The sequence below is a fragment of the Rhizophagus irregularis genome, chromosome 13, assembly GCF_026210795.1.
Source record: "Rhizophagus irregularis chromosome 13, complete sequence".
Classification (NCBI taxonomy): domain Eukaryota; kingdom Fungi; phylum Glomeromycota; class Glomeromycetes; order Glomerales; family Glomeraceae; genus Rhizophagus; species Rhizophagus irregularis.
Genome location: NC_089441.1, coordinates 3,858,110 through 3,883,053, shown reverse-complemented (window position 1 = coordinate 3,883,053; position 24,944 = coordinate 3,858,110). Strand labels below are relative to the sequence as shown.

At 27.0% G+C, this 24,944-nt stretch overlaps 11 protein-coding genes across 11 annotated transcripts; 5 read left to right on the top strand and 6 right to left on the bottom strand.

Moving 5' to 3' along the window:
• Positions 1-1,546: 1,546 nt before the first annotated feature.
• Positions 1,547-2,405, top strand: OCT59_005459 (uncharacterized protein; the record flags this gene model as incomplete). The annotated part of the gene is made up of 3 exons (XM_025327519.2): positions 1,547-1,912; positions 1,981-2,038; positions 2,113-2,405. The coding sequence occupies 3 exons, from the start codon at positions 1,547-1,549 to the stop codon at positions 2,403-2,405; spliced, it is 717 nt and encodes a 238-aa protein (XP_025170909.2).
• A 4,327-nt stretch (positions 2,406-6,732) lies between these two features.
• On the bottom strand, positions 6,733-7,507 carry OCT59_005458 (uncharacterized protein). Its single transcript, XM_025320676.2, has one exon. It carries the CDS (start codon positions 7,468-7,470, stop codon positions 7,132-7,134), a length of 339 nt encoding a protein of 112 aa, XP_025170907.1. The 5' UTR covers positions 7,471-7,507; the 3' UTR covers positions 6,733-7,131.
• Positions 7,508-7,604: 97 nt separating this feature from the next.
• On the top strand, positions 7,605-8,842 carry OCT59_005457 (uncharacterized protein). The gene is made up of 4 exons (XM_025327518.2): positions 7,605-7,757; positions 7,853-8,058; positions 8,129-8,519; positions 8,616-8,842. Exons 1-4 carry the CDS (start codon positions 7,622-7,624, stop codon positions 8,783-8,785), a joined length of 903 nt encoding a protein of 300 aa, XP_025170906.1. The 5' UTR covers positions 7,605-7,621; the 3' UTR covers positions 8,786-8,842.
• Positions 8,843-9,758: 916 nt separating this feature from the next.
• Positions 9,759-10,930, top strand: OCT59_005456 (uncharacterized protein; the record flags this gene model as incomplete). The annotated part of the gene is made up of 4 exons (XM_025320675.2): positions 9,759-9,894; positions 10,014-10,219; positions 10,295-10,685; positions 10,761-10,930. The coding sequence occupies 4 exons, from the start codon at positions 9,759-9,761 to the stop codon at positions 10,928-10,930; spliced, it is 903 nt and encodes a 300-aa protein (XP_025170905.1).
• Positions 10,931-11,480: 550 nt separating this feature from the next.
• OCT59_005455 (uncharacterized protein) lies at positions 11,481-13,088 on the bottom strand (the record flags this gene model as incomplete). Its single annotated transcript, XM_025320674.2, has 6 exons — positions 11,481-11,922; positions 11,989-12,343; positions 12,409-12,468; positions 12,539-12,777; positions 12,861-12,929; positions 13,004-13,088. The coding sequence occupies 6 exons, from the start codon at positions 13,086-13,088 to the stop codon at positions 11,825-11,827; spliced, it is 906 nt and encodes a 301-aa protein (XP_025170904.1). The 3' UTR covers positions 11,481-11,824.
• A 223-nt stretch (positions 13,089-13,311) lies between these two features.
• OCT59_005454 (uncharacterized protein) lies at positions 13,312-13,865 on the top strand. The gene is made up of 2 exons (XM_025320673.2): positions 13,312-13,522; positions 13,626-13,865. The coding sequence occupies exons 1-2, from the start codon at positions 13,390-13,392 to the stop codon at positions 13,733-13,735; spliced, it is 243 nt and encodes an 80-aa protein (XP_025170903.1). The 5' UTR covers positions 13,312-13,389; the 3' UTR covers positions 13,736-13,865.
• Positions 13,866-16,404: 2,539 nt separating this feature from the next.
• OCT59_005453 (uncharacterized protein) lies at positions 16,405-17,666 on the bottom strand (the record flags this gene model as incomplete). The annotated part of the gene is made up of 3 exons (XM_066138372.1): positions 16,405-16,650; positions 16,717-16,827; positions 17,472-17,666. The coding sequence occupies 3 exons, from the start codon at positions 17,664-17,666 to the stop codon at positions 16,405-16,407; spliced, it is 552 nt and encodes a 183-aa protein (XP_065997514.1).
• A 96-nt stretch (positions 17,667-17,762) lies between these two features.
• OCT59_005452 (uncharacterized protein) lies at positions 17,763-18,434 on the bottom strand (the record flags this gene model as incomplete). The annotated part of the gene is made up of 1 exon (XM_066138371.1): positions 17,763-18,434. The coding sequence occupies one exon, from the start codon at positions 18,432-18,434 to the stop codon at positions 17,763-17,765; it is 672 nt and encodes a 223-aa protein (XP_065997513.1).
• Positions 18,435-20,023: 1,589 nt separating this feature from the next.
• OCT59_005451 (uncharacterized protein) lies at positions 20,024-21,286 on the bottom strand (the record flags this gene model as incomplete). Its single annotated transcript, XM_066138369.1, has 6 exons — positions 20,024-20,121; positions 20,196-20,550; positions 20,616-20,675; positions 20,750-20,988; positions 21,059-21,127; positions 21,202-21,286. 6 exons carry the CDS (start codon positions 21,284-21,286, stop codon positions 20,024-20,026), a joined length of 906 nt encoding a protein of 301 aa, XP_065997512.1.
• Positions 21,287-21,559: 273 nt separating this feature from the next.
• On the top strand, positions 21,560-21,910 carry OCT59_005450 (uncharacterized protein; the record flags this gene model as incomplete). Its single annotated transcript, XM_066138368.1, has 2 exons — positions 21,560-21,692; positions 21,801-21,910. 2 exons carry the CDS (start codon positions 21,560-21,562, stop codon positions 21,908-21,910), a joined length of 243 nt encoding a protein of 80 aa, XP_065997511.1.
• A 2,480-nt stretch (positions 21,911-24,390) lies between these two features.
• Positions 24,391-24,761, bottom strand: OCT59_005449 (uncharacterized protein; the record flags this gene model as incomplete). The annotated part of the gene is made up of 3 exons (XM_025327516.1): positions 24,391-24,440; positions 24,521-24,549; positions 24,628-24,761. 3 exons carry the CDS (start codon positions 24,759-24,761, stop codon positions 24,391-24,393), a joined length of 213 nt encoding a protein of 70 aa, XP_025170900.1.
• Between the last annotated feature and the right edge of the window lie 183 nt (positions 24,762-24,944).

Here is a 24,944-nt window from a genome sequence, read left to right as displayed (position 1 = left end):
TTAATTACTATTAAGGATACATTTGTTATGATTGTCTTCAATTAGGGTTGAATTGAACGGATAACTTCTTATATCCGGATAATTTGAACGGATTTTCGGAACTACAATTCACGCATATATATTTAGTAATTGACAATTTTTTATTTTGCTTTAACTGAAAAAAGTTCATAACAGGGATTATAACTTTCAAGATATTCATTTAATGTAAAAGATATAAAATTATGAAAAGAATTATAATATTATTCTATTTTATTTTCTATTAAGCTCGTTACAATTTTTTTTTAGATAGTATTTTTCTTTTAAACATATTTTTTAAATTCTTTAGTAAATTCTGTTTAATTACAATTTCTTAGGTACAATATATAAGAAAGTACTGGTGGTGGGGCAGCCAGCCTGCCAGCATCAGAACGATAAGCCCTCATCTCCAGGTTTAAACCTAGATGGTGGGTTCCAGGGAGGAGACGGACATAAACTTCAGACCATATAAAACTTCAGACCATATATAAGGTACTACATTATTTGTGAATTTCGCTTTCAAAGATTTACGTACAAAAAATTTTTTTTTTTTTGTTAAATACATTTATTTTATTTCAAGAAAGGCAGGAAAACTGCTTAAAACGATACAAAATTACAGAGGTAATATCGTATATACATGATAACTGAGTATACTAATTCGACTGGACCCACCCTTCATAAAAAAAAAAAGATCTGGCAACAGAGACAAAGTCGCTGTACCAGGAAACGAAAGATTTTTTTTGTTAAATACATTACGATAAAGCAAATAAATAATTCACTGCTGAATGAAAATCATGTGAACCAAACCCAAAATTATCAAAGCACGAATTTATAAAAAAAGTTTATTACAGATGATGACTCAAATTGAAGGAGAAATATTTGGTAATGACACAAAATGATTTACTAATTTTAGCTCAAAATATTTATTTATTCAAGCAACGTCAGGGACATATGAAAGAGTTTGTTATGCTGGATTGATAAAGAACGAATACAGGAGGATTGTTTGAGAAAGATGGATGATGCTTATTACGTAATATTGTTGTTTTCATCAGGTATGGTTTGTAATAAAAATCGTTGTGCATTACTAATGTTATATGCCGTGTTGCAGCATTTATTGCACTTAAAGTGAAATGAATTTCACAAATGTAAAGACAATAACGACACAAGTAATTTTCGATTATTTTCTAATAAATAGAAATTTCTAATTCAGTCGAAAAATATTTATTATATGAAACTCCTTAAATGTAATGTTTATTCATTGAATAACGAGTTATTCAAATTGTTTCTTTGTAAGGATTTATTTTTTTGGGTAGGATCATCCGAGAAAAATTTTTTTTCGGCTCCCGGATGATCTTCGTTACCATTGTTATAAAAATTCATAATTAGTCTTAATATGGACAACAAAATATATTGGCGAAAAAAAATCTTGGATGGAAGATCGACAAAGTGCGTAGCCAGATGTGATGGATTTAATTTATAAATATCCAATTTTTTCAATTTTTTTCATACCTTAATCATCAATTTTACAACAATGCCATTGTATTATCCATGCAAATGCAAATGTGAATGCCATAAAGTATCCTTATCAAATAGGCGTAACTACGCTTCTGTGTCTTACACACCTTATAGAATCAATTCGAATCGTCAAGTATTGAAAATAAATATGTTAATATGTCTTGATCAAAATGTAACAAATATTATTCCAAAAATTGGCTCTCCTCTTTGGAATGATTTGAATTCTCGTAATATGATAAAAAGGAATATTGAGATTTCTACCCGTTCATCTTCAGCTCAAATCTACGATCTGATTCATCATTTATTTCCCAATCACCTGAACGGCCAAAGATTGTGTTTGTTCAATAGTAGCTCTGGTATACTAAAAGAAGTCTCGTATAACGTAAGTAAAAAACTCTAATTTTATTTTATGAATGAATTTAATTGTAATGTAATTTCTTTTTTTTTTAGGAAATAACTTGCGATTTAATTAAACGAAACTTAACAAAAACTAAAAAAATGTATATTGGTATATAAAAATTTGTTTAAAATATTTGAATATATAATTTTTCATATATTTATTTATTATATATTTTGAAATAGCTCCCGGTGCTATTGGCATTCCGGAAACTTATTACGTTCCTGGTGTTATTGACATTACCAATGCTTTCGATATTCCCGATGTTACCGATGCTTTTGATTTTCCCGATGCTTCTAACTTTACCGATGCTTTCGATGTTCTCGATGCTCTTGATGTTCTTGATACTTCCGGCGTTACCAATGCTTTTGATGTTCTCGATGCTTTCAACGTTCCCGATGCTTTTTTTCCCGATGCTTTCAACGTTACCGGTGCTTTTGATAATTCCGACGTTATACCAATGCTCCCGATTATTTAGCAGCTATAAATAGTTCTCCAGATTAAATTAAAAAGTTTCGGTGAGTAAAAAAAAATCTTTTTTCTTCAATTGAAGTTAAGCGGATTTTAATTTAAATGCGATTTTTTTAGACAAAATCTTCCCCCCCTCTCCAATGGTTGTTTTGGACGTTGCCAAATAAGCATTTTTTTTTTTAATGATCCAATGTCCAATTTCCGAGATGTAAATTAAATTTAGTCAATTAATTATATTAGAGTGGATACCTTATGGTGGATTTTTAGTATTGAATTTATTGTAAATGGAGGATTTGGCAAAGTGCAAAATGGAATTGATGGAAGTATATATGTGATTGGATAATGAAAACGAAATTAGAATTACTGTGATCAGATGATATATTTTATTTATACAAAAAATACAAAAGACAAAAAAATTATAGTGAAAAAAATAGATAGAAACGAATATAGTGGAAAATCCATCAGAGCTCTAATATCCATATATAGAATATAGTAATTACTTGGATGCCATGCTTCCAGTACTAATATACTAATACCAACCACACGCCGATAAGACACATTAAATTAACAGATTAATGACAAGTGGCAATCTGGAAGGATTCATAAAATGCTTTACGTATATTCTAAGAAAAAGGTAATATAATTTCTCATAAATTTAGACTTTATTAATCCTACCTTATTTTATAGGCGACCAAAGAGGAATTCCTAATTCCATGGATTACATTCTCGTGTTGGATAAGTATTCTCTTATTTTTACGTTTTTACTTGCATCAAAAAATTTTTTCGCTTTACATTTTCTCAATGCAGAATTAAGTCCTTCGATACCACATAACATTACAAATTTGTGAGAAAATTCCAATAACAAAAACTAAAATTTTGTATGTGTGCATCTTAATGATTTTAAATACGTATTACGATAGTAATTTAATTTGTAAAATTAAATAGTAGTCTTGAAGCTACAGAATTTATAAGAAGGACCGAAACATTAACCTATTAAGAACATGAAACATAAACCTGAGAAATCAAAAGACAATTAAGAATGAAAGTAAGTTATAAATTTTTTAATATTTGGATATGAAAATTTTTAATTTTAGTAACACATTGCATACCAGACAAAAAAGTATTTTTAATTTAAATCAAAAAAAAATCTATTTGTATTAAATTATTGAAAGTGTAAATATATATACTGTATGTACGTATAAATAAATAAAATTTATCAATAAATAAACCAATACAAATAAAATGATAATAAATCATAAATATTTTTGTTAATTTTATTTATATCAACTGTGGAGACTTTAAAAGTAATTATTAACACGATTTTTTAGTATAAACAAAATTTCTGTATCTTGGAAACTATTACAGTCAACTAAGGATATATCAATGGCGAAACTACAATTTACGCATATGTATTTTTTTGTTTCAACTGAAGGTTCAAACCGATGATTCTTAATTTCAATTATAAATGCAAACGATAACTATAAAATTATGGAGAATATTATATTATAGTTTTTCAATTCTTACTTTGGTAAGTTTATTTTATTTACAAATTCTTGGGTGCAAAATTTTTACCTTGTGAACAAGAGTTACGTGGTAGAGTTGCATAAATTTTATTTGTTATTGTTATTTTATGATTATATAGTAGACTTTTTTTTGCATTACCTGAAAATAAGTTTTATTGGTTTTTCTTGTGATTTAATCAAATGCTATTTCAAAACTAGGAATGCAAATATAAATGACTAATGTTTCGCCATTATGCAGTTTTTTTGAAGGCGAGTCAGTACTATCTCAAAATTATATTAATGTTTTTTTTGATATTAATTATAATTTAGCATATATTAGGCATCGCCACTTCACCCGACGAAACCTTTTAGTACATCTCTAGTTAAAAGTATATAGTTCAATCGATTTTATCATACACATACAATATAAATATATTTTCATCGTCAGTATATATTATATTCAACATAAAAATATATATTATTAGTTACCTTTAAATTATGAATTAAAATAGTAAATAATGTTTATACTGTAGTACCTGTTGAATCAGGAATTACCATGTCGATTAATTGTGAATCGAAAACTATTAAGCAACTAAAATTAATATCCAAAATTCTTTTAAAAAAATAAAATAAAATAAAAATTTTACCTTCATCACTAATATATGAAGTAATAATGGATGAATTAACAGGTTTTGGTAATAAATTACTAAATGAAAATGGTCTACTAGTATATATAGCATCAGAATTCTTTTCATGTTTTGTATTTCATTATCAGCTTGTTTTTTTTATAACCAAATTAAATATAATGAAGATCATTAATATAATTTTTAGATAATCAGACGTTTATAGTGCGCAAAACACCGTTAAACTTTAAAATACGATCAACTATACAATAAATTTTTTTTAAGTGACCCTGAATCAAAATAGATATCATTAATTTTTTTTTAATATACGCGAAAATATGATGAACCAGTATATAAAAATTTGTTTTCAAATAATAAAACGATGTTTTAAAAATAGCCACATATGTTAAAGTAGGTTACTTATAAATATGGCTCTTATATTTAAATATGAAAATCATAAAAAGCCTTTTATGTATTTTATACATATACACATAACATCCGCATAACTCCAGTTTTAACATTAGATGAGTTCGCTGAAACTATACAGTATATACATAATTCTAGTCAGGTACGAAGCAGAACTACACTTCATATTTAGATCCTACTTCTATACTGGTATATCCGTTATTAAAGTTCTTGTAATGATTATTTTGAATGAGATATAAATTAATATTACAGTATTACTATATAACTGGATCGCCCGGAAGTGATGAATAATATATGAATCATGTAATATTAATATCACTTTTGTGATTCGAGTATTTCAATTAGGATATTTTCATCATGCTGGCAGACTAAGCAGACATAAGATTAGTAGGAAAATGGCGACCAATAGATATATTGAGGAGGAAGTTAGTAATGGCGAGTAAAGCCGAATTTGTCAGATTTTAAAAAAAACGACATAAAAGATTTACGTTACGGTGTACCGTTTGTACATTGGCTAATATCTCAAGAGTTTTTATGTACAAAAAAAAATTTTGCTACAGCGGAAGAACATATTTATGTATTTTATGTATTTTATTAAATTTTTATTTACACAAATACGAAAATCTTATTTTTAAAAATCTTGGCATACAGTCCAATAAAATTTTTAGTAAATATATTAAATAAAATGCACATTCTAGTATTTTGTATTTTTTACTTCTGTAAATTTGGGTTGAGTTAAAATCAGTTTATCTTGAATCATTATATTGAATTCTAACTGTAATATATATTTTTATAGCTACAAGTCAAGAGAGAAAGAACAAATCAATGTGTTTTATATTTTTATATTATTTTAATCACGAAGTAAAATTAGAATTGCTTTTTTGATAGAAGAATATAAAATCCTTTCACAATCAGATAAATACTTTTTTCTATAGAAAATTACCCAAAAAGTTATTTATTATTCATAAACAGGAAATTCTAAGAATACTTATCACTCAATCTAGGAAAGAGAAATAAACGCGTCAAAAGTTCAAAAGATGATCCTCATTGTTTATGAAAATATGTATGTTTTGATTCCGGATTATGGATACAAACTTCATAATTTCTTTTTTCATTAAATTGGTTATTGTAAATACTATCAAGTATAATTATCTTGTAAAGATGAAAGATGAATTGAATTCTTCCGAGTGGTCAATCAATATGTTATCTAAGAACACATTGTTTTTTGATTTTTTCTTTCAGACTTTCACTTTTACTATGACAAATGTAAATAAGAATTGTGTGACTATCAATGTTTCCTACCAAAAGAAAATGTTCCAGATGAATGTTTTTATCGCGATCATAGCGATTTCACGAGTCGTTAAAAATCAACATCACAAAAAAGTTCAATGTGGACGCCAACGTTTTAAAAGTTTAGATCCTTTACTTTGTGTTAACCGTAAGTCTGAATGTGATTCCATAGTGGTTTACCTTTTCTACTCAAAGTACACAAACCAACCATTCTTCTCAAGTTGTTATTCATCGTGCTCGTAACATTTTGAAAATAAAAATTGTGTCTTGATCAAAATGTATCAGAATGATTTGAATTCTCGAAATATAGTAAAAGAGAATATCGAGAAATCAACACATGATCTCTAATTTATTCCGATCATCTGAACGGGAATCAACAGTAACTCCGGCATATTAAGAAAGGTTCTATATAATGTAAAAAAGATGCATATCGACCAGTATATATATTTTTCATAAAATTGAATTTATACTGTACATAAGATTAATGTTTTATTTATTAAAATAGCTCCTGAGTATTTTAACTTTAATGGTAATTTTTGAATTTGTTACCACTTCCATCGTCCTTTTCTTTCCATCTGCAAAAAAATCTTTTGAGAATAACGTTTCATCCATTCATATTCAATATTTGTCTTTATCCAATTATAATTTCTTATATTTCCTTCAGATATAGGCTCATATTCAACATTACATTTCTTATCACTTTAATTTTATTCTTACCCAACTACATTTAGCTAATTATACTTAACACACACATCCAATATACGTAATAAACAACATTTTTCTAAACATTTTATAATCTTTTCGACTTCGCAAGTTATATTTTATCAATTTCTCATTTTCACTTGTCATTTTTATACCCTTTTCTTTTACTTCTATTACTTTTCTAATTCTATTACTTTTCTTCCTCGTTTTTCTTTTGTCTTAAAAGTTCTAATATTTGTCCAAATTCGTCTTTTACAAGTTCTTTTTTCGTTTGTTCTAAAAAATCATTAATTTCTTTTGACAATCCTTCAATATCTTTATTTCTATTTTGTATTCTTTTCTGTGCTGACCATATCTTTCTTTTATCACTCTGATTTTCTTCTTCTAATTCTTCCATTCTATTTTTATACGACATTGCTGACTTAATGTACTCTTCTAAAGGTTTCTTTTCTTCTTCATTCCCTTCTTCAAACCTTTTAACAATTTCATCTAAAACAGACATATTTTTTCTTTTCTTTAATTGACTCATGACAATAATTTCTTCAATGATTTCAAATTTTAATTTATATTACAAACAACATATTTTCTTTTCCAATTTATAATTTTTCCTTTTCCAATTCTAGTAACACAAATTATGATAATCAATTTTTGATTTTTTTGAAAAAAAAAATTTCAAAATAATGGTTAAAGTTCTAGTATTTGGAGCTACAGGGTTTATAGGATTTTCCGTGGCTCAAGCATTAGCTCGTTCGGGACATGAAACATTTGGGTTATATCGTAAAGTCGAAAAAACAAAAGAACTAGCTAAAAATGAAAGTAAGTTTATGAAAATGTAGCCTAGTTTTTGTAAACAATTATGAGTGAACGTACAAGAAAAAAAGAATTTTTTTTTAAATATTTTTTTTTTGTAGTTTTCCCCGTACTTGGAGATACAAATGATGTCTCAACATGGATTCCAACAGCAATACAAGCTGACGTGATAATTGATGCTACATCACCATCCAACGAACCAACAAAACATGCAAAAATTATATTAGATGCAGTAATAGAAATTGGTAAAAAAAGATTGGAAAATAATGAACCAGCATTAACATTTATTTATACTTCAGGATTATGGGTATATTTTTTTTAATTGTATATATGTTAATTATAAATTTATCATATTAAAATTTATTTTAATTTAATAGATATATGGAGGGCTTCCATATGATATAAAATATGAGTCAACACCATTGAATACAGATGTAAAATTAGAACTCTGGAGACCATCGATGGAACAAGCCATAGTTGAATCAAAATTTATTAACGGTATAATAATTAGACCTGGAGGCGTCTATGGTAAAAGTGGTAGTTTAACAGCATTATGGTTCGAAGATGCAATTAAAGGAGAATTGTGCGGTATTGGTTCAAAAGATGTTAGATGGAGTTTAGTACATGTTGATGATTTGGCCGATTCTTATGTAAGAGCTGTAGAAAGAGCTGAATTAATTAAAGGCCAAAAATTTATTATTGTAAATAATCAATCAGAATCGATAGGTGATATGTTTGATGCTATTGCTAGAATAACCCAATACAAAGGTAAAACTATAAATTTTTGTCATTATTTTTTATTTTTTTTTTATATTTTGTTAATTGGTTTTTTTTTTATTTATTCTTTCTTTAATTATTTTATAGGAGAAGTTAAGTATAAAAGTCCTACAAATGAATTTGAAGAAGCAATGGCAAGTACAGGAATTTTTTCAAATAAAAAGGCCCAAGCAATACTTGGATGGAAACAACGTCAATTAGGGTTTGTTGACGGAATTAACACTTGGTGGAATAGTTATAAAGCATATACTCAATGAGAACAATGTATAAGAGAATGTTTTTTTATTGAATAAAGAAATGCATTATATTTTCCATATTTTCCATAGAACATATGTAATATTACCCAAAACTTGAAATATGGTGCCGGAAGTCTATACTCGTCAATCACGTGATTTTGTTTCAATTTTCTCTAGGGGTGTGATTTTCTAAGCCGATTCTATATCATGTGATCCGGAATTCAGCCAATAAAAAACCGGGATTTCTTGTGTAAAGTACTAATAAAAATGCGGTTTTTGAAAATTTATTATTACAAATAACAAACAGGATAAAACATAAGAAAAAGTAGATTTCAGCAATAAATGGCAACTACCATTTCATAAAAGTCATACATTGATAAAAAATTTTTTTAAAAATAAAATTACATTTGATTCATATTATAATTCAGGCTGACATCACAATGCATGGAGTTGGCCCAAATTATCATAAGTTTTGGCCAACATATTTTGTTTCAAATTTGGGCCGATCATATGAAAATCATCAATTTTAACTTTTTACGTAGATCTTCTTTATAAAATCTGTAATTTGATAGAGCTTACCTCAAAGAATAAAGTTACCAGTTATTTTTTCTAAATTGTATTTTTTTTAAGAAGTTGAGATTTTAAGTGTTACATTTTTAGTTCGAATGGTTAAAATTTTAAATTTTTTAATCAAAGAAAATAAGTTAACCCATATGCAGTTAGTGGATCAGAAAGGACTGTAAACATAAAGAGGGAGTTCACGCCCAATGAGTTAATTATGATTTTGGCAAAGCCATTTTTAACTTAGTCCTTCATTAAGAATGATGTCTAAATCTCTGCGGCTCTGCCCTTCTAGCCTAAAACGTTTAACATAAAGCTTTAGATTTGTAAGAAATTTGATTCTAGAAATTTAAATTATTTTTTGTAATGTAAGTATAAATGGTTTGGGTTTGGGGATGATAATTTTTTTTAAAAAAAACTTTCGTCTAAAAAAATGGTTAAAGTTTTAGTACTTGGAGCCACAGGGTTCATAGGATTTTCTGTAGCTCAAGCATTAGCTCGTTCAGGACATGAAACATTTGGGTTATATCGTAAAGTCGAAAAAACAAAAGAATTAGCTAAAAATGAAAGTAAGTTATAGAATATAGAAATAGAACCTATCTTTTGCAAAGTTTATGATGAATGTATATAAGAAAAAAAAAGAATTTTATAGAAAGCAATAAAAAAAATTAAATTTTTTTTTTTGTAGTTTTTCCTATACTTGGAGATGCAGATGATGTCTCAACATGGATTTCTATAGCAGAACAAGTTGAAGTGATAATTGATGCGACATCACCATTCAATGATGGAGAAAAACATACAAAAATTATATTAGATGCAGTATTTGAAATTGGTAAAAAAAGATTTGAAAATAATGAACCAAAATTAACATTTATTTATACTTCAGGAATTTGGGTAATATTTTTTACTGTAATATTTGTTAATTATATAAAAATTTTAAAAAATTTTTTTTTAATTTAATTTTAATAGGTATATGATGGAAGTTCATATAATGTAAAATATGAATCAACATCATTGAAAACGGATAAAAAATTGATGACTTGGAGACCATCAATAGAAAAAGCCATAGTTGAATCAAAATTTATTAATGGTATAGTAATTAGACCTGGAGGTGTTTATGGTAAAAGTGGTAGTTTAACAGCATTATGGTTTGAAGGTGCAATTAAAGGAGAATTATTTGGTATTGGAACAAAAGATGTTAGATGGTGTTTAGTACATGTTGATGATTTAGCTGATTCTTATTTAAGAGCTGTGGAAAGAGCTGAATTAATTAGTGGTCAAATTTTTAATATTATAAATAATCAATCAGATTCAATCGGTGATATTTTAGAAGCTGTTGCTAGAATTACAGAATACAAAGGTAAAAATACTTTTATTTTACTAAATATTAATTATTCTGTTTTTTAATTGCATTTTATTCGATCTTTATTTATAGGAGAAATTAAGTATAAAAGTCCTACAAATGAATATGAAGAAGCAATGGCAAGTTCGGGAATTTTTTCAAATAAAAAAGCTCAAACTATACTTGGATGGAATCAACGTCAATTAGGCTTTATTGATGGAATTAATATTTGGTGGAATAGTTATAAAGCATATACTCAATAATGTTAAATTATATTTAGGAGAATATATATTAAATAAATAAATGCATTATATTTTCTATAGGGTTTATATAATGTTTATGTACGGTAATATTGACAACACTTGAAACATAATAATTTGAGCATTCCTCAGTAAGGATAACTTTTTTTCTTGTTGGAAAAATTTTTTTAATCAAAGAAAAAAAGATAGATAGAGTTGACCCAGTTAAACTAATAAAGTATTAAGATTATCATTACTACCCAATAAAATATTAGATCTTTAATTTTTGCACAATGCTGTCATTAAAGGTGTCGCAAGAAAGGCTCCCAATCTACGTGAGAGAACTAAAATATGTATGCGATTAGCGGGTCAAAAAGAATGAGTACCGTAAAAAACACAAAAGGGTGTGAATATAGTGATATAGTAACTGTTAACATGATTTCGAGATTTTCGGGCAAACAATCAAATTTTGATTGCCATTTTTAATTTAATACGAAAAACGATATATAAACCTTTTGCATCCCGAAATCTAGCCGTAATACGTTAGCACAGATTATTTTTAATTTATTTTTGATTTGTAAAAAATGTTATTTTTAATTTCGGTTTTTTTTTGTAATGCAAGTATAAATGGCTTGAGTGAAAATTTTTTTTTCGAAACAAAGGTTAAAGTTTTAGTATTTGGAGCTACAGGATTTGTAGGGTTTTCCGTGTCTCAAGCATTAGCTCGTTTAGAACATGAGGGTTAACCAGAAATTACGGAATGTATCAGTCTTTTGTAACCCTTTTTTTCGGCTTGTCCTAGTGACGAATTAACACTTGGTGGAATAGTTGTAAAGCATATACTCAATAATGACAATGTGAATTATATTTAAGAGAAAATATTTTTATTGAAATAAATGCATTATATTACTATAATATTTATGTATTAAGTGTGGCAATATCACCAAGACTTGAAATATAATAATCTGGAATTATGCGAGCATTCTCAGCTAGGATATCTTTTTCTTCAGTAACTCCTGAAAAACAATGGTTAGATGTTAAAAAATTTTTTGAAAAAAAGATACTAGAGTTAATTAACTTACCAGTTAAAACTAATAAAGTACCAAGATTACCATTGATACCGAATAAAATATCAGTACTAAGACGATCACCAATCATGCAAGTACGTTCAGGATTTAAACTTAATTTTTGTACAATACAATCTAACATGGGTTTATTGGGTTTACCTAATACAGCATCAGGATTTCTATCTAATGCTGTAATTAAAGGTGCTGCAATAGCTCCTCCACCCGGGAAAGTTGATCCACTCGCTGGAAATGTTGAATCATCATTGGTTAATAAGAAAAGACATCCGGGATTTGAATGAAGATAAGTGTATGCTTTAGCATATTTTAAATAATTAATATTTATATCGAAACCACAGAGAACTGCTCCAACCTACATGAACAAAAAAAAAGTTAAATATGTGTGAGTCTAGTGGTTACAAAATTATTAATTCTTACTTCAGGATCTTGCTTAATGTTGGCAAAAGTCCAATCGGTACCATCGAATTTAACATCTTCCTATAAAAAAAAAAAAGATTCGAAACTTGGAAAAGATATATATACGTATTTTTGATTTGTAACAACTTACGGCAGCACCAGCAAAACGAATTCCTTCAGATTCCAATTCTTCAGTAATTCCAACATCACCTACAACATATACTTTCTTATCACTTGGAAATTTTACAATATTTTTAAGATAATATGCTGAGGCATAAGCTGATCCAAAAATTTCTCCATCATAAATTTCAATATTTAATTTTTCAAATTTTTTCTTATATCCTTTTCGAGATTTTGCACTATTATTAGACACAAATAATAAATTTTTTCCTAATTAAACGAAATAAAAAAAAAAGGATGAAATGATTCGTTTTTTAAAAGATAATCAGAAAAGTTTGATTTAAAAATTTTACCTTTCTTCCGCAATAAGGATAATGCTTCTCTAAGGTTTGGAATTACGATATTTTCAAGCCATATTACTCCTATAATATAATCAATATCGATATAAAACATTTAATCAAAAAAAAAATCAACAAAAAAAAATATCAATTTTTACCATCACAATCGATTAAAAAAGTATCGTATTTATCAAGAAAAGCTTCATAATCTGATGCATTAGATAATTTTACAGGTTTAGACATGATGATCAAGTAGATGTAGTAGAAGTTAAATTATAGAATCATGTCAGTTAAATTATAGAATCATGTCAGTTAAATTATAGAATCATGTCTCCTTATATAATTTATCCTAAAAACCCTATCAGTTATCTATGAATTAGGTTTAATCTATTTTTAGTTTAAATTAATGATCTCGTCCCGTGATAATCAATAAAAATCAAATTATCACTAAAAAAAATTTTTTTTATCTTCAGTTTTTTTTTACAAATCTCTTTAAATTCTTTATACATAAATCTTTGATAGAAGACAAAGAACTTTGATAAAGATGTTCAACCAACTATCGAAATATCAAACTCCAAAATTATATTTTACTCCTGCAATGCAAAGAGCAAGAAAACCTTTTGCTGTAAAAAATGCTATAACTGGCTTATTATTATTTGGATTTTGTGGTGCAGTATGTATCCTTTTAATGAATTAATTGGAAAATTATGAAGAAATAAATAAATAAACGTATATAAATTATATTCTCCTTAACAGAGATATTGATCATTATCATAAAAGTTTCTTATTCAATTATGGCCGTGAAACAGGATGATTTTGATGATGTACCTATGCCATCTCCACCTTCAACTACAAATTCTGAAGAGAAATTAACAAATGATAAGAAATAAAAAATGTAATTATTCTCGATATATATTTTATTTATATATTTAATTATCCAAGAATAATTAATGATTTTTCAAAAAAAAGCTATTAAAAATAAATCCTATTATCAATATTAGTAATATTAATTAATATTTTAACTGAGATCTGAGTATTTGAAGTTCTGGATATTGTGTTTCAATGACAATTAATCAATTTGTGACTACTCACAACTTTGTATCACGCTCAGAAATGTACTGGCGAGATTAAAAAAAAGCGCTGTTCGATGTAGTTAGAACTTTACCAATTAGTATTTTTGATACAAGCTCGAGCAAAAAATTGTACACAACCATTTAAATCGAGCTTATTGATAGAAATATAAGAGAGAATGGATGTAATTTAGACGAGATGAAATATATCATAACTATTGATTTGGGAGGGAAGTTAGTAAGATTTAAGACGGGCGATAAGAAAAGATGATTGTTAGTAGTATAGTAAGCTTAATCATGTAGTCAAACTTTTTTCTCTTGCAAGTTTATGAATAAAGCTTGCCCAATAGCCCTCTGTATTCGTTGTATTCATTGCATTCGGTTATGGTAAACTAAATGAATCAGTATCATTTGATCTCGATTATTTCGAAAAAGCAAAACCAGTACGCGATTGCACATATCTATAATGGTTTTATAATAATAAATTTAATATTACTTATAGAAATTTAAAAAATTACAAATTTGAAACTTGTATTACTAGACTTGTTTAGATAATTTAGCTTAATCGATTATCTGTTATTTAAAAAATGTGAATTTTTCTTGTGCTGAAATTTTATTTTAATTAGATGAATAGGCTATACCATATAAGGAAATAATTATTTGAGCTCTTAATTAGGAATATATAATTTCATAAGTAGATACTAAAAAAGGGGGGTAAATCACGTTATTCGATATAATACGAGTGGATCAATTTTTTTATAAATTAAGTTTAATAAACTTGAAAATCATAAAATAAGTGCATCCTAGCCTGCTCTACAAGTTTACTTAATAAAAAAAGTAGATTTTGAATATTGTTTTGACTTTACATGTGAGCAAAAGAATTTTGCCGATCATATCAAAAAAATGGATAGATAAAAATGAAATGTCAAATAAATCATTCAAATACGGGAAGCCGCAGCAAATCTGCGCCTATTTTCAACAAAATTTAGTGTATCACAAAATATTTACTATTTTAAGAAATCTTTTGGTAATACAGAAAAAGGTAATAAAAAATTTGATGTATAAATTAAACGCTTATATTATAATTATACGCTTATTAAATGCTAAAATCGCATAATAGGTGCGGAAATAAGCGGGTATCATGGCAGATTTGTCCGCTTCGGCTTGCCATATTAAAATCTCATTTTGCGCTCTAAGCAAACTTGCAGAGCAGGCCGCTCTAAAAAAGGAAAATATTGACATTGAGAATTTGTCTAGTACATGTCAACAAAGATCGATTGGTAGTTCTGCGCAGCAATTACTAGTTGACGTCGCAGATATAGTTTCCAATTTTCACTTTCCAATAAACTATAATGTTTGTAGAAACTAATGTCATGTTTTATTTTATTTTTTATCATAATAGAGAAATAGAAAAGGCAAGCAATAATTCGCGTAAAATCGATTTACGCATGAGAATATTTTATTTTTTTCAATTCATAACACAAATATAAAATATATTTTTTTAGTCCTATCTTTCATCTACTACGTTACACGAATTAAATCTATTGTACATGATCATTTAAAGTATCTTATATTTTATTCTTGAATTGATTATATATATCACAAATGGTTTTAAATTATATAATCAGATTTTTTGTTTATATTTTAAAAACTTTTATATAACTTTAAATAAAGAAAATTTCTGTTTACATGAGATATTTCTGGAATAAAAAAGAATAAAATATAAGGATAAAATATGAATTAATCTGGAATAAAATATGAATTAATCTGAAATAAAATATGGATTAATCTAGGATTTAATAATTGGATGTGATGTAATTATTAGTGAAATTTAAGTAATTAATCTGGGATAAAATATAGATCAAATTCAGAATAAATATTGGAAGATCTTGGATGAAATATAGGAAAATCTGGAATGAAATATGGATTAATTTATTTTTATCTAGATAAATTCAGGATTTGATCCAAAGTTTAATTCCAGACTTTTAATCAGTATGGTGCTTCATATATATGCATTAAATACATGATTAAGATTTTATAATATAGTATTATGATATTATTCCTTTAGTATAATGTGGACCAAAATTACTTTATGAAAGTTTACAATTTCATTTATTTCATAAAAAATAACAGCAAAAAATACAGATGAATCAATGTGAAATCTCAGAAAATCTTATAAATAATATAATTTCACAAAATATTTATATAAAGATTTAAAAATTTTTATATAATTTGATTTTAATAGATTTTTTTTTTTTTTTTTTTTTTAAAAAAACTTTATTATAGATGCGATCATGTCCTATTATAATCACGCATACTTACATATATAAACTTACAAAATATAAGATAATCAAATACATATAAGAATTAAGCATTATGAAACAAGACTACTTTTCATAAAGAACAAGTCGACCTGTCACCTAAACGATCACATCATAGTTAAAAACCATGATGCGACCACAAATTCAAAGGTGACTGTCATGATCTACCTAAAAATTTGCCCAATGACCGCCACGATGGAATGCCAAATCATTCCATTTATTCCAATTACTTTCTAATATATTACAGCCAACATTTTTAACACCCACTTCAGTGCGTTTATTATGTGACTTAGCTTTTTTATCTTTAACACTAATACCACACCGCTTTTCTTCCTTTAATTGTAACTCGTTCCTTGGTTCCCAAATAAGCACTTTGAATCCTAATAAAACTCTCCCAATTATTTGTTTCAGTACCTTATACAACAATTTTTTTTCAGTTATTTTATAGCACCTTAATAATTCTATTAACTGACAACTAACTTGATTTTTCATTAAAAATGTAAAATTATATAAGCGTCCAATATCCCACATACCAAGCTCATTAATTTTAACTTTTAATTCTTGTATATCTATATCATCTCTTGAATACTCCTGTATAATTTTAGCTAAAAAAATTTTTAATCATCTACACGTCATAAATAACGTGCATGTATGATTCTTTCTTTATTAAAAAGCTGTATGTACATACTATCGAATACAGAATGATGAATACATATATAATTAATTCGTTAAAACTACTAAAAGAAGTCTATATATTTTTCTTTCAAATAAAATTTGCCATATGTAAATATAATCAAATATGGAATGGTGTGAAACTAAAAATAAATTCAATAGACAATCTGTCTATATATTTTTCTTTCTAACCTAATAGCCTTATGTAAATATTATCAGATAAGGAATGATTTAAAATCTAAAAATAATTATTCATTTTTTCTCTATTGATAATTTGTTTCTACGTAATTAGCCATCCCACAAAAGAAAATAGAAAAACAAAACAAGAATAACTAATTACTTATTAATACTTTCTTAATACCACGCACCCTTTATCTTACGAGCTTTAATATCGCACTGATTCTTTACGTAACTGTAAGAGACGTTATGATCGCGTCTTTTTTTTTAACTCCATCATGAAATATCTTTAAAATATCAAGGTCTCTGACACTATTTAACCCCCTATGAAATTCATGCTTTGTAATCGGTACAAATTTATTTAGTATTTCTTGCCAGGAAAGCACATTTTTCTGTTCTCTAATTTCTAGCTCTTGTAAATTTGTGGTAATATTATCTACCATAAAATTCTTACCAGCACTCGTTGATTGTTCAGCCACCTCAATATCTTCTCGTTCGAAAGTAGCTTCTTTTTTCTTTCTTAATATAAGAAAATATTCACTGTTGAAGGAATGATTAATAAAAATATCATCTTTCAACATGTTGTATCCTGATTTACTTGTAACTTGGTCAAACAAAAACTCCAATTCCTTGTTTGATATATAATGTTTCTTAAGAATATCACATCTTCGTTTCAATCAATGTTTAGAAACTACTGGCTTTGACTCAAATCTATTATTAATGTAATTCCATTTATTCTTATGATTTTTGAGGCTATTCGTAAACCTCTTTTTATACTTCTCTTGTTCTTTCATCATTTTGAACTGTTTGTTAATAGCCAAATTCGAATATGTAACTAAATAGTTACCTGTGCCACTATCCATTGAAACCTTTTTTGTATAAGTAACGCTTATGCGTTTACTTACTATTTGTTTACTTTGACAATAATTTTTAAACGTATTTTGCGTAGGAGGTGTAAATGTCACTATCACCTTTGAACGACAATTTTGGCATACTTTTCTATTGTTTGACATTACATAAGCACAGACATTACTACAAGTTGAACATGAAATATAGAATCCCAAATACCATGTTCGTTTACCATAACTAAATTTAATATAAGTTGTAGTCTGTCTATTCTTTTCTTGTTTCATTAATCTATTTTCTATCGCTATAAGTTTATCCAATAGTAATTGACGTATTCTATAAAAATACTTATTTCTAGCATTTAAATCAATAGGCAACCCGCAAAATACACTCGTCAAGTATTTTGAAATCCTGTATTTAGTATTCATCATAGGCCGATCTGAATTAATCAAATAAGGCTTATCATATTTCTTTGTCATATGTCTATTGTTGGTAATAATCATCAATATATCTTTTTCTTTCTGTAATGAATCCACATGCAAAAGGATATAGGACTTTCCTTTTCTGGTGGAATATAACGTATCAGCCCCCGTGTACCGTTTACTTTTTCTGGACGGAAAAAAGTATAGCCGATAAAAATTTCTTTATTCGGCATCTTTAATCTGATTGGTGCACCGTATTTACGCCTTCTTTTGAAAAAATTTCGCAAGAAAACAAAACTTTTATGTCTTTAAAGGACTATTAAGCCCTTGTGAACTTGTTCGAACTGAAAAGAGTGATAATAAAAAGTGTGTTGTTTAAACCAAGGAACACTTTTGTCTTAATACTGAAGTGCTATTTTTCTAGTAATTTAACAAGAAAAAAGCGTAATATTTCTTGTGTGAAAAATGGACGTGAACGGTACAGGAAAGAGTTTTTAATATTAAATCATTTGATTTTAATAGATATATGAGGGACATTCGTATAATATAAAATATGAATTAACATTTAAAATTCTAATTTTATTTGATCTTTATTTATAAGAGAAATTAAGTTTAAAAGTCCTACAAATGAATTTGAAGAAGCAATGGCAAGTACAGGAATTTTTTCAATAAAAAAGCTCAAACTATACTTGGATGGAATCAATGTCAATTAGGCTTTGTTGATGGAATTACCATTTGGTGGAATAGTTATAAAGCATATACTCAATAATTTTAAATTATATTTAGGAGAATATACTTTATTAGAATAAATGCATTATATTTTCTATAGGGTATTTATATAATGTTCATGTACGGTAATATTGACACAAATTTTTTAATCAGAAAAATAAGATACAGTTAACCCAGTTAAACTAATAAAGTACTAAGATTATCATTACTACCCAATAAAATAATTAGATCTCAAATTTTTGCACAATGCTGTCATTAAAGATGTCGCAATTAATAAGAAAAGGCTTGAATGAAGCGAACGTTTAAATTATTTAGATAATTAGCATTATATCGAAAGTTCGAAACCAAAAGAAATGCCCCAATTTACGTGAGAGAGCTAAAAAACAGTTAAAATATGATATATGCGGTTAGCGGGTCAAAAAGAATAAAACACAAAAAGGATGTGAATATAGTGATTTCGAGATTTTGGGCAAACAACCAAGTTTTAAGAAATTTCGATTGCCATTTTTAATTTAGTATGAAAACGATATATAAACCTTTTGCATCCCGAAATCTAGCCGTAATACGTTAGCACAAAGTTAGATTATTTTTAGATTTGTAAAAAAATTATTTTTTTTTTTTGTAATGCAAGTATACATGGCTTAAGTGAAATTTTTTTTTCAAGACAAAGGTTAAAGTTTTAGTATTTGGAGCTACAGGATTTGTAGGGTTTTCCGTGTCTCAAGCATTAGCTCGTTTAGAAACATTCGAAGAGTTAACCAGAAATGAAAGTAAGTTTACGGAATGTATTAGTCTTTTGTAAACCTTTTTTCGGCTTGTCCAAGTGAAGGAATTAACACTTGGTGGAATAGTTGTAAAGCATATACTCAATAAGAACAATGTAAATTATATTTGAGAGAAAATATTTTTATTGAAATAAATGCATTATATTACTATAATATTTATGTATTAAGTATGGCAATATCACCAAGACTTGAAATATAATAATCTGGAATTATGCGAGCATTCTCAGCTAGGATATCTTTTTCTTCAGCAACTCCTGAAAAACAATTGTTGGATGTTAAAAAATTTTTCCTCCTTAAGAAAAAAAGATATTAGAGTTAATTAACTTACCAGTTAATACTAATAAAGTACCAAGATTTCCATTGATACCGAATAAAATATCAGTACTAAGACGATCACCAATCATGCAAGTACGTTCAGGATTTAAACTTAATTTTTGTACAATACAATCTAACATGGGTTTATTGGGTTTACCTAATACAACATCAGGATTTCTACCTAATGCTGTAATTAAAGGTGCTGCAATAGTTCCTCCAGCCGGGAAAATTGATCCACCCGCTGGAAATGTTGGATCATCATTGGTTAATAAGAAAAGACATTCGGGATTTGAATGAAGATAAGTGTATGCTTTAGCATATTTTAAATAATTAATATTTATATCGAAACCACAGAGAACTGCTCCAACCTACATGAACAAAAAAAAAGTTAAATATGTGTGAGTCTAGTGGTTACAAAATTATTAATGCTTACTTCAGGATCTTGCTTAATGTTGGCAAAAGTCCAATCGGTACTATCGAATTTAACATCTTCCTATAAAAAAAAAAAAAAAAGATTCGAAACTTGGAAAAGATATATATACGTATTTTTGATTTGTAACAACTTACGGCAGCACCAGCAAAACGGATTCCTTCAGATTCCAATTCTTCAGTAATTCCAACATTACCTACAACATATACTTTCTTATCACTTGGAAATTTTACAATATTTTTAAGATAATATGCTGAGGCATAAGCTGATCCAAAGATTTCTCCATCATAAATTTCAATATTTAATTTTTCAAATTTTTTCTTAAATCCTTTTCGAGATTTTTCACTATTGTTAGACACAAATAATAAATTTTTCCCTAATTAAACGAAATAAAAAAAAAGGATGAAATAAAAGATAATCAGAAAAGTTTGATTTAAAAATTTTACCTTTCTTCCGCAATAAGGATAATACTTCTCTAAGGTTTGGAATTACGATATTTTCAAGCCATATTACTCCTATAATATAATCATTATCGATATAAAACGTTTAATCAAAAAAAAAATCAATAAAAAAAAATATCAATTTTTACCATCACAATCGATCAAAAAAGTATCATATTTATCTAGAAAAGCTTCATAATCTGATGCATTAGATAATTTTACAGGTTTAGACATGATGATCAAGTAGATGTAGTAGAAGTTAAATTATAGAATAATGTCTCCTTATATAATTTATCCTAAAAACCCTATCAGTTATCTATGAATTAGGTTTAATCCATTTTTAGTTTAAATTATTGAGATCCCGTGATAATCAATAAAAATCAAATTATCTAAAAAAAAAAAATTTTTTTATATACAAGGTTTTTTTTTGTTCAAAAAGTTTTTTTTTAAACAAATCTCTTTAAATCCTTAGATACATAAATCTTTGATAGGAGACAATTGATAAAGATGTTCAACCAACTATCGAAGTATCAAACTCCAAAATTATATTTTACTCCTGCAATGCAAAGAGCAAGAAAACCTTTTGCTGTAAAAAATGCTTTAACTGGATTATTATTATTTGGATTTTGTGGTGCAGTATGTATCCTTTTAATGAATTTAATTGGAAAATTATGAAGAAATAAATAAATAAATAAACGTATATAAATTATGTTCTTCTTAACAGAGATATTGATCATTATCATAAAAGTTTCTTATTCAATTATGGCCGTGAAACAGGATGATTTTGATGATGTACCTATGCCATCTCCACCTTCAACTACAAATTCTGAAGAGAAATTAACAAATAATAAGAAATAAAAAATGTAATTATTCTCGATATATATTTTATTTATATATTTAATTATCCAAGAATAATTAATAATTTTTTAAAAAAATTAAAAATAAATTCTATTATCAATATTAATTAATATTTTAACTTAGATCTGAGTATTTGAAGTCCTGGATATTGTGTTTCAATGACAATTAATCAATTGTGACTACTCACATGTACCACGCTTAGAAATGTACTGTCGATGTAGTCAGAACTTTACCAATTAGTTTTTTTGATACAGGCTCGAGCAAAAAATTGCACAACCATTTACATCGAGCTTATTGATAGAATTATTAGATAAAATGGATGTAATTTAGACGAGATGAATATATCATAACTATTAATCTGGGAGGGAAGTTAGTAAGATTGAAGACGGGTGATATGATGATTGTTAGAAGTATAGTAAGCTTAATCATGTAGTCAAACTTTTTTCTCTTGCAAGTTTATGAATAAAGCTTGTACAATAGCCCTCTCTCACCCATTGTATTCATGTATTCATTGATGGTAAACTAAAATGAATCAGTATCATTTGATCTCGATTATTTCGAAAAAGCAAAACCAGTATGCGATTGCACACACATATATAATGATTTTATAATAATAAATTGATAGAAATAAATATTACTTATAGAAAATTTAAAAATTACAAATTTAAGACTTGTATTATTAGACTTGTTTAGATAATTTAGCTTAATCGATTATTTGTTATTTGAATTTTTCTTGTGGAGCTGTAAATGTTGAAATTTTATTTTAATAAATAGGCTATCGCCATATAAGGAAATAATTATTTGAGCTCTTAATTAGGAAAATATAATTTCATAAGTAGATACTAAAAAAGGAAAATATTCACATATTTTGAGCCGAATGTAAATTTGTCTAGTAAATTTCAACAACGTAGCAATTACTAGTAACGTCACAAATGAGCAGACAAATCTGCGCCTATTTCAACATGATAACCGCTTATTCTCACACCTAGTCCAGATTTCTTAATGAAATAGTAAATATTTTGTGATATTAAATGCTAAATGTCACATAATAAATGTTAAATAAACGTAAAATTTGTTGAAATAGGCGCAGATTTGTCTGCTTGCCATACAAAACAGGACGCATCGATGTTGCTCATGGTAATAGTGAAAAGAATTAGAGATCTTGTCAACAATTTAAGTTTCATATTGATAGTTCAAATAAGAAGTTTATGACCTTTTGCTTTGTTTCTATTCGTTGGAAAATTGGAAAGTTATGTTTAAAATTATTTTGTATAAAAACCATTTAGTTTCATATCAAGGAAGCATGTAGTCATGTAATTTTTATTTTCTCACTCTTTGAAACTTGAAAAGTCAAGTTCAAAAAAAGTTCAGAACCACATGAAAGTTCAGAATGCTAACCAAGTTTTGAGTATATAAAATGTATTTGATTTTTAATTTTATAACAACTTCCACATATTTTATTCTATAGTAATACATCCAAAAATTAATTTTTACAAGTATTTGGGTATTGGCTATTCAAATTTTAAATTTTTGCGTCATGATAGTTATCCTATAATCACGTGCCTACACGCTTCCCCTTAAGTACAAATTAATAGAATAAGTTACATTTAAATTATATTTTAATCTTGTGTCTATTGAAAACAGGTTTCTACAATCCCACTTTCCGGTAATCGTGAGCGAGAATCGTGGAAGAAATCAATGTTCATTTTATTTTTATCTAAGTGAGAGAATTAGAACAGATGTTCATCGACGTTGAGGGTAAAATTGATTTGAGCGTTGGAGAATTTCGATTTATAATATAAATTTATAAATTCCAATTCGTAATACAAATATTCGGCTATTAACCTATTACAAAATTTCGAAATCACAAAAATCAAATTCTTATGATGTTTCATGTTAAAATCCAATTGCATTAGATATATATACTGTATTTTCATTTACCATATTAAGAATAACTGTTTAAAAATTTTCGAAATTAATTTATAAATTTCTTTAAGTAATTAATTGGACCTGATGCAGTGTAACTTTGAAATATATAATTCATCACACTAGTGTAATGAAATTTTTCGCCACCCGCTCGCGTGTATAAAAACACTAAAAGGGTCAAATGATATTCAACATTTCATAAAAAAAATTTATATTCACAGGTATTATAGAATTTTTCTTCTTTAAACCAAATTTCAATAATGTAGTCTTTTATTATTTTATAACCATGTTGAAAAGAGATACAAGGTTCACGTAATAGGTTAAAATGTATGAAGATAAAGAATTTTTTTGTTCATGAATTTCGGGAAATTGTATAATCATTGTGAATGATTGTTTAAACAATTATACAATTGTCATATTAACTTTATAATAATAATTTATATAAATAGAAATAAAATATTATGAAATATAAAAAATCACAAGCAGAAATCTTGTATTATATTCTAGTTTAGATAATTTAATCAAACAATCTGGTTTTACCCGCAAATATTTACTCAAAATTTTGATTTTCTCGTGAGTAATGGTTGATTACATGGTGAATTGACTAAGAAAATAATATATGTGAGCTTCTTAATTCAGGAAAAAAATAATTAGATACTAATAAAGGAAAATATTCCACATTACCCAAAGCTTGTGGACATGTTGAAACGCATCTAATTGGAAATTCGTTAAGATTTTTTAATACTGTTATAAGGTCGCATGAATGCAAATTTAACTAGTTCTTTACTTACAAATCAACGAGGTCTGCTGGTAGGCCACTACAACAATTGCTAATTTCCCCGGTGGCAACGTTCTGTGCTTGACAAGATACAATCATAGTACCTAGAGTTTCACAGTCAAGACAGGATGCATTGATCTTGCTCATGGTAATCGTTAAAAAAAGTAAAGTTCCTGCCAACAATTTAAAATTCATCTTGATAGTTTCTAATGAGATTGTCTTTGTTTCTATTATGTTGAAATTATTTTTGCTCTATATATAAGAAATATCTTCGAATATAACTAAGGTCTGGAACGCAGCGCGCTGCAGGGAGACATGTTTGGTTATAAA